At 38.5% G+C, this 14,728-nt stretch overlaps 2 protein-coding genes across 2 annotated transcripts; one reads left to right on the top strand and one right to left on the bottom strand.

The window, feature by feature from the left end:
• Nucleotides 1-370: 370 nt before the first annotated feature.
• On the bottom strand, nucleotides 371-6,347 carry LOC148905724 (cation channel sperm-associated protein 4-like). The gene is made up of 10 exons (XM_089040613.1): nucleotides 6,134-6,347; nucleotides 5,538-5,655; nucleotides 5,375-5,463; nucleotides 4,688-4,730; nucleotides 3,662-3,862; nucleotides 3,191-3,353; nucleotides 2,429-2,504; nucleotides 1,938-1,996; nucleotides 1,166-1,273; nucleotides 371-543 (listed from the first exon to the last, which is right to left on the bottom strand). Coding segments are annotated over exons 1-10 (1,032 nt in total). The 5' UTR covers nucleotides 6,136-6,347.
• A 444-nt stretch (nucleotides 6,348-6,791) lies between these two features.
• LOC148905723 (membrane progestin receptor gamma-like) lies at nucleotides 6,792-10,868 on the top strand. Its single transcript, XM_089039970.1, has 3 exons — nucleotides 6,792-6,865; nucleotides 8,362-8,560; nucleotides 8,997-10,868. Exons 2-3 carry the CDS (start codon nucleotides 8,435-8,437, stop codon nucleotides 9,924-9,926), a joined length of 1,056 nt encoding a protein of 351 aa, XP_088896096.1. The 5' UTR covers nucleotides 6,792-6,865; nucleotides 8,362-8,434; the 3' UTR covers nucleotides 9,927-10,868.
• The last annotated feature ends 3,860 nt before the right edge of the window (nucleotides 10,869-14,728 follow it).

Below are 14,728 nucleotides of genomic sequence, written 5' to 3'. Positions count from 1 at the left end.
ATTTTATTCTTTTGTATGGGGTCTTCTTACGGCCTCCATTAGCGTAATACTGCTCTTTGGTAGCATTTGGTACGGCATTACGAATATTCTTACCACATTCGTAACACTGTGCTGACGTGTCGTCTTCTATTTGCATTTTCTTGTCACAACAAATATACTTATTTGGTTTAGTAGGTACAAACTTGGGTTTCAAGCACTTTACACAGAAATCATAAACAAACTCTTTACATTCTTCGCACTCCATATATAGACTAACATATTTGCGCTGTTGCCCCCAACCACACTTGGAGTGGGTTGTTTCCGTAGGTGGATTTTTGACACGGGTCTTGCCCGTGTTGAGATTGCGCTGGAACCCCCATTCCCTATACTACTAAGGAATAACACGTGGCATGAAATGGGAAGACATTACGCCCAAGATAAGAGGCCTATTGCACTCGTTATAGTTCCTGTTTCTGTAAGCTTTTAAGCACATTACCTGGAATGCTCCAAATATCTCCATCCATCCATCTTGAGTTAGGCAAACAAATAAAGTAAACATGGCAAGTAATAGTCAAGGAAAATAAGCGGGCACTTTTCATTAAACGGGCAGTACCTCGGATGATGTACGAAATTTTCTTCCCATATTTACTCAGTATAACGAACCTTTATATAACGGACACCTCTATTAAGCAGGCACTTTTCATTAAACGGGCAGTACCTCGGATGATGTACGAAATTTTCTTCCCATATTTACTCAGTAAAACGAACATTTATTTAACGGACACCTCTATTAAGCGGACACTTTTCATTAAACCGCGGGCAGTACCTCGGATAATGTACGAAATATATAACGGACACATATTAAGCGGACACCAGACAAAGCCCCGAAAGTGCCTGCTTAATTTAGGGTTTCCAATGGTTATTTTCGGCCAAGAGGTCGTTTCTTTAGTCATGTTCGTCGATAACCATCTAAAAACGATAGCCACTACATAAATAACATCGCGTTTTTAGATCCTCATTTTCGCATCGCGATAGTTTGCACCACAAACGTAGCGCGCGCGCTTTCAAACGTATTGCGGGGGATTTCTTCAGAGGAAGTAAAACCAAAGAACCCCCTACCCCCCCCCCCCCCCCACCCCCAAATAGAATCACTGAAATCGTTATCAGGTTGGTAAAAGGATACCAGTTGATAGGCTACCGAAGTATTTAGGCACAGTGTCTCTGAATAGAGTAATGCCGATCACTGAAAACACCAACATGATGATGACAAGAAGAAGAACGATATTGGCCATGTCTGTAGGTACAATAAAAGGATTAAACCAACCACGGTGAACATCTGACTTCCCAGTATTGTTTAGATGAAGGGTAAAACAAGGCGGAAATATTGCAACATCACGAACCGGCGGCCATGTTGGATGTAAAACAATAAAATTCCTTTACTCTCGAAAAATGAATTCTTTGTAATAATGATAATAATAATGATAATATTTATAATGATGATGATGATGATGATGATAATAATAATAATATTAATTTAATACTTATATGGCGCAAATTCGCTTGTGAATATGATCAAATTTTTTGTCATGTTAAACATTAGTCCTGCCATCCAGCATGGCCGCTGTCACGTGATGGTGCCTCAGTAACCTCTAGATAAATATAGCTGCTGTACACCAGTCCTCCTCCTCCTTGTCTCCGATCACAACCAATTCAAAGAACAACCATTGTCTATTAAATGCTACCCTTGTAAAACAATCAAGGACGATGTATAGCATCCTGTTTTATCTCTGGTACTAATGTAATTACCGTCTGTATGTCAAAGAGCTAGTCTGCGTTGCTTTGCGAGCACAACCGCAGACCGCTAAGCAACGCATGCTAAGAAAGCCGCTTTGAATTAATAAAGAAACATTGATTAAAAATGGAATTAATTTTATTCCGTAAAAACGAACGCAACTTACCGGGAATGGACTGTAAGATTGTCTGTACCACAATCTGTAACCCAGGTAACGAACTAATACTGAAACAATACAAAAAAGGGTAATCAGTTTCAGTCCATCACCGAATGCGTGTGCATCATCAGATCCATAGAACACCAGCTTTACCTGAAGGAACACTGACGAAGATGTGGCTATTTATTCCTAACAATAAATCAAACTAGTGCGGTAGCTGCGTCAAGATAGATCACACTATTTGCCGTCGCGAAGAAATGGGGTTTAGGTGGACGCCTATCAATCATTCAAAGTGTTTCCATAACATTGTCGTAAAACAAAAATTTTTCAATGGCACGTGACTATGGAATGTTATGGAAACACCTTGATTGACGTCCAGCAAAACTGACCTAATTTGTTGCAAAGTCGCGAAGAAGATTCCTATTGAGAACGGTAAAACGAGATGTGGTTCTGATGCCAAGTATTACTTAACATATGTATATACTGTTAACCTATTCTACCTTCTCAGACTCCTGAACGCTCGGAGAACCCTGAGGATCCTAAGCACACCTCGACTTCCTGAATCTTTACTAAGCACTAATAACAACAGTCAATATTGTACAGTAAGTAATATCTATTCTTGATTGGAGAGAATGAACAACTTTTGGGGGTGTAGGGGTGTGTGTGTGTGTGTGTGTGGGAGGAGGGAATAAACTATATTAAGCTAAGCTTAAATTAACCGAATTTCTCTGGATTTCATGTTTATGGCAAAATGTCAATTGAATTTCTATATCATTCTCTTCTTACTATAAATTTGTGCACATTTACTAGTTCAGTCAAGATCACTCACTTGATGACAAAATCATCATTCAATAAGCCTGAAGCGAGATGACGTTTTACCCCCGTCTCTAGACCATAATCCTTTTCACACTGCTTTTGTTGTTTAATTATGACTATTGTTCCTGTATTCTCTAAGGAATCAAAAATTTTAATATGAAAGAATTTTAAAAACTATTATGGTATAGAGTTGGGGGTAAAACGTCATCTCGATCGCTTCAGGCTTATTCACAAAGATTTGTATTTATGTAAATTAGAAACAAATAGTCTATCGTATGCAATCTATATCATAAGTAAATGAGAATGAATGAATAGAAAATGAATAAAATGAATGAATGAATGAATGAATGAACGAATGAAAATATAAATAGAACAGTTTCATTACTATAAAATAGTTGAACCAAATCATATATCATAAAATAGATTTATTTAATAATGACACTCACAAGGTCCCAGCAGTAAGGAAGCCACAATAAAGAAGTCCAACACATTCCATCCCATTTTCCAGAACATGAAAAATCCATGGTACCACTTGAGTAGGATTTCACACACGAATATTGTCATTAGACACTGATCAAGCACAGAAAACAAATGATTGTACTCCTTTTCCTGCAAAACAAAAAACTTCAGTCATAAGGGACTGTTTGTTTTATTTCAGGGGGAGGTGGAATGGGATTTGATTGGTGACCTATTCCTATTCCTTGTTGCGTAGAAAAAAATTGCCCTTTCTTGCTTTCTTTTTCTCTATTGTAAATGTGGTGTGTGAATTGAATTTGACGTGGGGAGTACCCTCTTGTGGAAGATATCTTTGACCCCCCTCCAACGAATCCCAATGGCTTCCCCCCCCCCCTTCCATAGTAAAAAAAAAATGTCCTTTTTATGATAAATAAGTGACCCCAAGGTGAATATATACTCACCAATTCTTCATTTGTTTCCACAACAATCAGCAGACTGTTAAACAAAATGATCCCCAGAATTCCTGTCCTGAACAATTTGTTAGACAGGAATTGACCCACTAGTTCATTGGACACATACTCTTCAATAGCCTCTTCATCCATGTCTACTATGTCCCACATGTTTTCTTCATCATTTTCATTCTGCAGCAAAGGGTCTTCTTCCTGTATAATTTGAAAAATTATTATTATTATTAATAATATTATTAGTAGCAGTAGCAGTATAAGCAGCAGTATCAGTAGCAGCAGTAGCAGTAGCAGTAGCAGTAGCAGTAGCAGTAGCAGTAGCAGTAGCAGTAGCAGTAGCAGTAGCAGTAGCAGTAGTGTAATATAGTGCATACCATATCCCACAGGAAAAAAAAATGGATTCCCAAATTGGGAATTATTGGGAATTTCCTTGAATTTCCAATTCGAACACCAACGTTGGGATTTTTTGTTGGGAATTTTCTTCTAATACCCAATAGAAAAACAAAATTCCCAACCAACTAACATTGGGAATCAGTGCCACGTTCCCAATTTCGTTCTCAGGGAATTGGATGGGAATTCGTTGGGAATTCGTTGGGAATTCAAGGAAATTCTCAACAAATTCCCAATTTGGCAATATGGTTTTTTTCCTGTGTTCGTGAAAACCTTTGTAAGAAATTGCACAGCTTAGTAGCACAACTTAGACCCTAGACCTAAAAAACTTTGAACTGATTTGTACAATTTCGTCAGTTAACTTTTTTTTATACATGTAGATATAATTATGGTATGCACTCTATTAGTAGCAGTATGACTATTATTATTTCTTTTATTGTCCAAGATATTATAACGCATGGCAAGAAGAATAAGGACATCAGGGGTAGCATACTTGGCTCTCCAACACCTGGGGTCTGATTGATCATGCATCTTTACAGTGAGGATACTTGAACCATTAACCCTTAAAGGTTTTTTTTTAATATTCAAAATTGTTCAATGTGTCTTCACTAATATTTTTTTACCCAATAGTACCTGATTTTGTTTAGCATGAAACACTGCATGAAATTCTTTCTCTCTGGATGGCAAGAAAGAAAGCATCATTATCATTATCATCATCATCATCACTATCACTATCACTATCACTATCACTATCACTATCACTATCACTATCACTATCACTATATAAATCATATAAATCATAATCATATATATAATATATATATATATAATTTATTAGGTAGCAGCTGTAGTAGTAAGTGGTAGTGGTGGTGGTGGCCGTGGGGCCCGGGGGTACTCTTGCCCGTTTAGGGTAGGGATGTGCCGCTGAGCTCTCTGAACCCTGACCCTGTTCCAGAGTAAAATCACTGAAATTCATACCCTGTTCCAGAGCAAGATCACTGAAAACCATAACCTTTTCCGGTAGTGCGAAAATAGATACCCTGTTCCAGAGAGGAGAAAGCATGATTTCATATACCCTGTCCCAGAATGAGCGCGATTTTATATACCCCATTTTCAGAGTAGAATCGCTGAAAACCATACCCTGTTTGGCGGCACCTACCCGTATAGCAAATAAATAAAAATAAATAAATAAATATTGGCTTGGGTATGTTGGGTTGGGGGTAGTCGTTGTAGTAGCACTAATAGAAAAGATATTGAAATACTTTCGATATTGAATTTTATTTACAATAAAATGCCTTTCCAAAATGATTTTGTCAGTACCTGGCAATATCCTTGTCATCCTCTTCCTTTTGTAATGCTCCACCAAGAACACTTGCTACCTTGAGTCTAAGCCGTACTCTATCAACCGTCTGAAAAGATATCAATTTGCATAGAAAACTAGCCATGTTTATGGTATATTTTAAAGTTTGGGAAACAAACTTACACTTTTAAGTGATTTTCCAGCAGGCTGGGTTTTTTCACTCTCTTGAACTGTCGATGCCTCAGTCTCATTCTCATTTAATCCTTTTGAGGCTTTATTCATTATCACTACTTTTCCTTCCCTAACAAACAAAAGAAAACATTAATTAATTAACAGGCCTTTTTAGACTACATGTCATTCCCTTGAATATCATTACTTTGGTTAACAGTTGAACATGGAAAGACACATGAATATGGAAAAAATTCAAATAAAGAATCAATCTTTCTTCCTTTCTTCCTTCCTTTCGTCTTTCTTTCTTTGGAAAACAAATATTAATTTTGAAGCACTAGAATTTTGGATAATTTGAACTGTTTCTAAATTCCCAAATAACCAAAATCCCCTCTATTAAATAAGTCTTTATGTCATTTAGGAAATATTTTTTTAAGAAGTTGTTGTCGACATCGACGAAGGAAGGTGAGGAAAACTTCAAACTTTGAACTCGTGTTCCACGTTTTTTTCTGAAGACAGAACCTAGAATTATTGCAGGAAGTATGAAGATATAGTGTAGGGTAAGATATTATACCTCTTAAGATAAAGCAGGCTATTAATGGAGTACTTACATCTCGTATAAAAGTATTGAAGTCTTGTTTTGTTGTTGTTGTTTTGATGGAAAGACGACAATGAAAAATCAAAATGGCGCCTTTGGTAAGTCTGGCCAATCACAGGACTCGACACAGGGAGCCCGCTATAGATGGTTGAGTTGTGACGTATTTCCGGTTCCAACTGCTCACAAAAACTGCCAAAACAACGCCAAAACTGTTCTCAATAATTTAACCTCACCTAATAAAAAGAAAAAAAAAGAAAAAAAATAGGCAACAAATCCTGTCAAGAAAAAGTAAAAGCGATTCTTATTATTTTGCAAGACTAGGCAATGAAAAGATCAAAATGGAAAGATTGGCCAATTACAATATGCTTGGAAAAGTGATAGTTTGGAGATATATAATGATGTTTAGTCCCACTGCCGATAGCTTTATTATCTCCCTTCCGCCCAGCTATCTGTATTTTCAGGGTAGTTGGATTTTGCTGTATTATTAGTCCTTTAAGGAAGACACTTACTATGATAATACCAGTATTTTCTATGAATTTGATTGATCCTGATAATCAAAATAAGATTCATCTTGGGTGAAGTCAGCTGTCACAGGTACTTATAGACGCTAAATAAATTATGCATCGCTGTCAAAACCATGGAATTTAAACACCAAATTGTATGAAGAGATCTGTTGTCTCCTCTGCCGGCGTATATATCATCTTAAACGACAAAGGAAAGCTTTAAGTAATACTGTATTTCTAAGGTAAGGTTGAATTCAATTAATACCTTTGACGTTAAAAGAAAGGGGGATTATTTGCGCGGGAAAGTGTAGAGTATTTATGCACAGGTTCATTGGCTCATTATATTACCCGTAAACATGCCTCTTCGATGCTCTCCGCCGATCACTGTCAAGATCAGTTCGCCGGTTTTAAGATGACGACTCTTTAGAATAACATTAAAACTATATTTCTATTAATTTTGCTGATTTGTAAGGTTCTAACATCTCAGTTTTATCCACATATACAAACCAAAAATCTCAATCTTAAAAATATATAAATTTTGAGCGATAATTATTTTGTAAATGTAAAACAAGATCTTGAGTATATCGAGGGAAAAACAAGATACTTAACGTTCTTAACATTATAAAAAATACTCCTAAATATATAAATCCACTACTCATCATTATACATCATTATTTCACAAAGAAGTACCATTTTCTTTAATTTTTTTACCGAATAAAAGACTGAAATATAATGATGTAAATATTTTTTCGCTTTGTCCTCTAAATTTTAAAACACGGAGAGCCACGGGTAACGCATATATTTTTCTGCATCCATGTCGTGATAGGTCAGCATTTTCGACAATTTGTCACGCAATTCACTCTTCAGCAATCGTGCTCATTCGCTTCAAGAGTAAAATAGGATCTTTACTAATATTAATTTATATTAGTAAATTATTATTTCTTCAATGAATAGAAAACAAGTGATACCGAACGAAAGAATGTAAAAAAAATCTGAGCCTTGATTTGTTTCCAGGCCGGCCTTTAGAAGCTTCCAGAAACAAAGACTTTTAAAGATAGCATAGCAAATGAAGGGGAAAAGCGATCAAATAAAACATTCAAATCATTCAAATCAGCATGATGCTGTCGAGAAAGGATATGCTTTACTAGCTTTGTCGCTACTGATTCTTTTCTATTTACAAGATTTTTCTTCTTTAAATGTTGATTGTTTTTAATGCTCATTGCTTTTACTAACGTGAACGAAAGAAGGAAAATCTCGTTAATCAATTAAATAAATGACGCGAACAAGAAAATCTCATACCATTAAGCACTTTAAAAATGGAATTAATTAAGTTATATTTAATTTTTATAGCCTAAAGCTCATGATTTATCAAAATCGCAGTCAAGCTGTCACTTTCGCATTTCGTACCCAAACCCTCCTCAGCTTTCTAACAAAAAATAAATTTTTCGCTGAAAAGGGTCTGGGTAGGAGAATGTTGTACTCCCCCCTCCCCCTCCCCCCTTCCTCCCATTACCTTTGGGAAATTTAATCAAAGCATTAGTTAGTTTTACGCACTTGCATACGCTCTATGAACGTGCGCAGCCATTGTAATAGAGCAATGATTTCGTACGACTGTGAAAAGCTCATTACCATATGCGTGCTTTGCCGTGACGCAACCCTAGCGTTTTCTAGAATTTTGATTGGCAAGAAATAAATACCAGCAAGTTTTACATATATATTTCTGGAATTCCTCTTTCAGGCGCAGAACGACCCACACAACCTAAGCCGGCCTTTTATTCAGCGTTGGGTTAGATGATTCGTTGCTGAATAAAATGAATTTTCATGAAGATGCATATGGTCTCTTTATCTCGAAGGCTTTTCAGAGCTTCAGTGAATTGTTTCGATATGGTAGTCGAATGAAAAGCTTTTCAAAACAGATCACCTTCAAAATTTCTGAGGTAATCCTTGCATAGAATCCACTTTTAAAGTTTTGAACATTTTGAGGTAATATCACGTGATCCAGAAAAGAGGCTCAGTATTACGCCCAATACAATTGAAGAAATAGAAAACGCGCGTGCGTGCTGTGTGGAGTTATATAGCACTTGCGAATGAAGTGCTTCTCGACACTTCTCGAGTGATCTGCCAATCTCCAAGTGCTTTATGACTCCACACAGTACAGCAAGCAAGTTTTTTATTTCTTTTATAAAATACAAATTACAATAACGGTTATTTTACATAGGAATGACGCAACTGAAAGTGCGCGCGAGTGGTGTGTTTACTCATAAAGCATGCGCTCCCAATCAATCAAAACGCGAAATATATTTTAGAAAAACAATTATTGGTTCCCACAGATTAATCGTATTCTATTCAATCATATTTTTCTCTCTTTCTTAGGTTCCGTCTGACTACCACGATGACTACATCAGAACAGGGTACCGTCGACCAGGAATGTCCTTCCTGGAATGTATTCAAAGTCTTTTCCAGTGGAACAACGAAATGCTTAATGTCTGGACTCACTGCTTCACCTTATTTTTCTTTATTTGGAAATTCAGTACTTTGGAAGTGGATTTCTTGTTTGACAGTCGGTATTGGCCGTTATGTGCCATCGCTATTGGTGCGTGCATGTATCCTTCTCTTAGCTGTATAGCCCACACGTTCAGTAGTATGACCGTCCGTGTTCGTCATATATGCTTCTTCTGTGACTACGCGGGGATCAGTGTCTACAGCATAGGATCATCCGTAGCATATTTCGCCTACAGCATTCCCGACCATGTCAGAGGATCATTCCTAGGGATGCTTTACCGACCTATCAACGTTACCATGGCAATCTTCTGTTGCTATGTATGCTGCGTATCCAGGGACAAAAAATGGCAGTCGATCCAATCAACTATGAGGGCTCTCTCATTCGCTGTCCCTTATATATTCACCAGCTCGTTTGTTGTCTATGGCATTTTAATATCGTTTTATTCTCATTCCCTTTCGTTTCACTACTCCCAGTTTTTCTGGTGTACCCTTATGGCCGCAACGATGACGACGAAAATCCCAGAAAAATATATTACGGAGTACTTCGACGTGGTTGGTCACAGTCACCAGTGGTTTCACATATTTGTGTTCATAGCAACAAATAATCAAATTAATGCAGTTATCCTAGATATGACAGAATTGAGAAAAAATGATGCCATATGTGAGTGGTCTTTTGGGGGGAGTGTTGGACTTGTTTTGATGGTGATTCTAGCAAATGCTTTAATAGTGTGCTTTTTTTCTTATAGCATTGTAGCACTAGACTCTGAACCACTGCACGTTGAAGAAGACAAATCTTTATAACATAATTTCATAATATACAATCTAGTAATTTTACACTTTCTGAGGTGGTGCATTGGTACGTATGGGCATCTCGTCTCAAATCAGGTTTATTTGGATTGCAATTCTTAGTCCCAATCTCAATAAAGCATGAAAGAAAGGCCGGCACTGATGTAACGATTGCAGTCTCTAAATGAAGAACTGCAGCTCGAAATATCAGTTGATTACTTCCTTTACCTTTCCTTTGCTGTTGCTGCCATAGTGAGCCCAGCACGGACGGACAAATGCATTTACCTGATTTTTTTATTATTTTTATTTCATTTTTATGTAGAAATATCGCTACGACTGCTCTCAGTCGGTTGCTTGCAATTTCATAACAAGTTTTAAACATGTATAAAATAAATACCTATATGGAAAAAATATACAATTAAAAAGCAATGCTAATTTTGCAAGCAAATGTCTATTCTCTATACAGCATCGGCCTAATTCGCTGCACACGTTAGCCTTGCCATGATCTTCGTCCTGTAACGAGTCAAGTTAAAGCTAATTCTGGTAGAATTGAATGACAAAAAGGAAAAAACTGTTTTGCAAGCAAATGTCCATTCCAATGCGCAAAATCAGACGCCTTGCCATGATCTTCTTCTCGTAACATGAGCCACATCAAAGCTAATTCTCGTAGGATAAGATGGCAACATTTTGCACAGGTTTTCATCGAAACACGCAACTGCGTAACATTGTTTACTTGCATAAGACATCATAGCTAGGTCACACGATTTAATATCACAGCAGTGGTCGATACAATTTTTCATGTTCTTCACTCGTCCTAGCTTTCGAAAGTGATCTGATTTCAATTCAGCTTGGATTGAAGGTATAGAAGTTGTGGTATTACACTGATGACTTGGAACTGCTCCTTTATGAACAAACTCTCGCTCCCCAAGAGTAAACCAATGAACCAAAACTATCCGTAGGACGAAGAAAGACAACAGACATTCAATATAGTTTATAGTGGCTTCATCTTCTTTGATATTTGATATTAGTTTTATACATTTCTTAAGCCGACTAGTGCACGTGCGTATTTTAAACGAGTATGTGAAAGGCGTTATGTGGATAAATAAACTATTATTATCATCATTATCATCATCATCAACATCATCAACATCATCAACATCATCAACATCATCATCACCAATCATCAATCATCATCATCATCATCATCATCATCACCATCACCATCACCATCACCATCACCATCACCATCACCACCACCATCACCATCACCATCACCATCACCATCACCATCACCATCACCATCACCATCACCATCACCATCACCATCACCATCATCATCATCATCACCATCATCATTGTTATCATCATCATCATCATCATCATCGTTATCATCTTGGTCGATATTTAAAATTGAACCGAGTTTTATACTGTCATTGTAAGTACGTGAAATCTTAAATATAGTATTTTATATTGCTCAAAATGAAGGTAAAAGAAAAAAATAGAAAATGGGGATTGATATTCCTTGTGCCTCTTGCTGAGTAATAATTATCACTAGTAAACTTGTGGGCGTAGATTATACTTATAGGAACCTGTATTTTAGTAATAGTATTGCGGGGGGAAAATGCTTGATGATAATGGCTTATGAATGTTAGAGTGCAAACACTAGCTATATCTGTGAAACAGTACTTTGTGTGAACACTCTGTAATAAATGCCACTGATGGAACAATAGAACTTGCCCTGTTTTGAAATATTTACTACAAATTTAGTACTGTTTCACTGTGTATGTGTGAGCTCTGTATTGCATGGATGGCAATTTTTGATCGTCTAGATGGGTGGGGATACCCGGTTCGCTCTATTTTTATCACAACCAAATGTCAGATTATCGATGCCTACTTACAGCTATGGGATCAATTGGAAGATAAAATAAAGAAACAACACTAACCATGAACGAGAATAACTCGAAGATAGCAAGGCAACATTGGTTGGCTTCCTTATCAAGTCTCTGCTGTTGCTTTAGCCACAGGTTCACTGAATCGATACAAATATGTACTAAACTGGTCGTAACCAGTAGTATAGGGAATGGGGGTTCCAGCGCAATCTCAACACGGGCAAGACCCGTGTCAAAAATCCACCTACGGAAACAACCCACTCCAAGTGTGGTTGGGGGCAACAGCGCAAATATGTTAGTCTATATATGGAGTGCGAAGATTGTAAGAGAACTTTTAAGAAAGAAGTGGACTTGAAGAAGCATTTGAAGATGAAGACGAAATGTATGAGCAGTTATAATTGTGGATGTGGTAAGAAGTTTGAGACTAAGGTTAAATTGTTTTGGCATTGTCAGGATTGTGAGTATGACTACGACGATCTGAAAAGGGTCTGGAATTAGGTATAAGATATTTCCTATTATATAGATGGAATCCCAAAGCAATTTCGAAACGGTGTCAATACCCGGTAACGGTGAGATTGATGTTAGACAGTTTTGGCGTCAGTCAGAAAGGAAGGTCAAGAGAACGCTTCGAAAAGGCATAGAAGAATTAGGAGCCCTGAAAGCGAGTATAATGGTAGAAGTAAGTTTGTCAAAAGATGAGGCAACGACGACAGCAATGCTGCGATCAAAGTCACTGGTTATATTAGAGTCCACGAATCTGAATAGGTCACTCAGCGAAGCCTTAGAAGCAATAATGGAGTCGCTGTCTAACTACACGAAAGAAGGATCAGGTTGGACAGTGGAGGAGGTAGAAGGTATGGAGGTTAGCATGGCAAGGTACGTGCCAATACGAGGAGGAAGTTACGTGCCCCTACCGGTGTGGGTAGAAAGGAAGAAGGCTATTGTAAACGTGAAGAATGAAGACAATCGATGCTTTATGTGGGCAATACGATCCGCACTGTATCCAGCAGAGAAGGATCCCTGTAGGACAAGTAAGTATCCCACAGACGATTTAGAGTGGGATGGTGTGGAATTTCCCATGCAGTTGATAGACATCCCCATATTTGAGGAAATAAACGATTTAGCAATTAACGTTTACGGAGTCAGAGACCAAACGATAGTACCACTAGTGTTGTCAAAGAGTAAAGGAGAACGAATACACCTTTTCTACCACGGCGGACACTACTCATGGGTTAAACACATTAGCAGACTATTTTACAGACACACCAAACACAAAGGTAAGAAATACTTCTGCGATTGCTGCTTATTATCCTTTACCAGCGTTAAAGCTCTAAAGGATCACGACAAAATATGTCGCGGAGTCGAAGAAGTGGCGCAACGGATCCAGATGCCTACAGATAAGAACCTATCCTACTCAGACCATCAAAAGCAGATGCAGGTGCCTTACGTGATATATGCAGACTTTGAAGCATTGATAACTAAGGAAGAGCAGAAAAGTGGTGCTACGAATAAGGTGAGATTACACGAGATCTGCTCCTTTGGTTACATAGTAGTCAGATCAGACGGTAAAGCAAACCCTCCTGTGATTTACCGAGGTAAGAACGCAGCTAATAAGTTCCTAGAAGCATTGCGAGAAGAGGAGGGGGAGATAAGAGAACAATTAAGACGTCCAAAGAAGATGGAATTTACCAAAGAGAACCAGGAGGCTTTTACCAAGGCAAAGAAATGCCACATTTGTCAACATACGCTTCTCCAGTTTGGAAGACGAGCCAAGAAAGCGTGGGATGAAGATGGAAAGTATCTAGGAGAAGCTCATTTTAAATGCGGGAAGTATGCTAAGAAAGGTGAGAAGCCGGGAAAGCCCTCCACGCACTGCATTCACTGCCACAAAGCATTTGTTGAGGATTTCTATGTGGATAAGGTTAGGGATCACTGCCACATCACTGGTAAATACAGAGGAGCGGCTCATTGGAAATGCAATATAAACTTCAAAGTAAATCCAGACATGGAGATTCCGGTGTTCTTTCACAACCTCCGCGGTTACGACTCCCATTTGCTACTACAAGGAACAGACGGCTCCGACGTCAAATGCATACCCAACAACAAAGAGCGCTACATGTCCGTAACTGTGGGTAAGCTAAAGTTCTTAGACTCGCAGCAGTTCATGGCGGACTCCTTAGCAAACCTCGTAAAGCATAACACCAACTTTCCCATTTCCAGTCAATATGGCGCGGAAAGGAAAGGAGTCTACCCATATGAATACATGGATTCCTGGGATCGATTCAAAGAGTCCCTACCACCCAAAGATCGCTTCTACAGCACCCTAAACGAGTCCGGTATAAAGGATGAGGAGTACCAGCATGCGTTAGACGTGTGGGAAAAGTACTCCTGTGAGAACATGGGGGACTACCACGACATCTACCTAAGGTCTGACGTAGTGCTGCTTGCAGATGTTTTCCAAAGCTTCAGAAAGATGGCTATGGAATATTACGGATCGGATCCCGCTAATTTCTACACGGCTCCTGGGCTCAGCTGGAGTGCTTTGTTAAAGAAGACAAATGCGCAGTTGGATCTCCTAACGGAATACGACATGTATCGGTTTATGGAAGACGGTATTCGTGGCGGCGTATGCGGGCCCAGCCGACGTTACGCCCGCGCAAACAACCCCTTAGTAGAGCACGACCCAGAGAAACCAACCACATACATTTACTACCTGGATGCGAATAACCTTTATGGTTGGGCAATGTCACAGTACCTACCTGTGAGAGACTTCGAATGGGATCCAGTGAAGCCGATAGACTTCTACATGCAGGTAGGAAAGGAGGAAGACAAGGGTTACGTTTTAGAAGTGGATCTGGAGTACCCAGAGCGCCTGCACGACGAACACAATGAGTTCCCCTTAGCACCAGAAGCGATAGAGATACCATT

Source organism: Actinia tenebrosa, unplaced genomic scaffold, assembly GCF_029948245.1.
Source record: "Actinia tenebrosa isolate PJP-AT-01 unplaced genomic scaffold, QUT_ActTen_1.0 PGA_scaffold7__59_contigs__length_16204524, whole genome shotgun sequence".
NCBI lineage: Eukaryota > Metazoa > Cnidaria > Anthozoa > Actiniaria > Actiniidae > Actinia > Actinia tenebrosa.
The sequence above is the reverse complement of the archived record's forward strand: the minus strand, read 5'-3'. Positions and strand labels throughout refer to the sequence as shown.

Excerpts from the sequence above, each read along its gene's own strand:
- LOC148905724 (XM_089040613.1), bottom strand. Across the intron at positions 5,464-5,537 it reads CTGGAAAATCACTTAAAAGT|ACGGTTGATAGAGTACGGCT; the intron begins GTAAGTTTGTTT and ends ATATCTTTTCAG. Across the intron at positions 3,354-3,661 it reads TGGAAACAAATGAAGAATTG|GAAAAGGAGTACAATCATTT; the intron begins GTGAGTATATAT and ends TTTGTTTTGCAG.
- LOC148905723 (XM_089039970.1), top strand. The coding sequence starts at position 8,435 with ATGAATTTTCATGAAGATGCATATGGTCTCTTTATCTCGAAGGCTTTT. Across the intron at positions 8,561-8,996 it reads TCACCTTCAAAATTTCTGAG|GTTCCGTCTGACTACCACGA; the intron begins GTAATCCTTGCA and ends TCTCTTTCTTAG.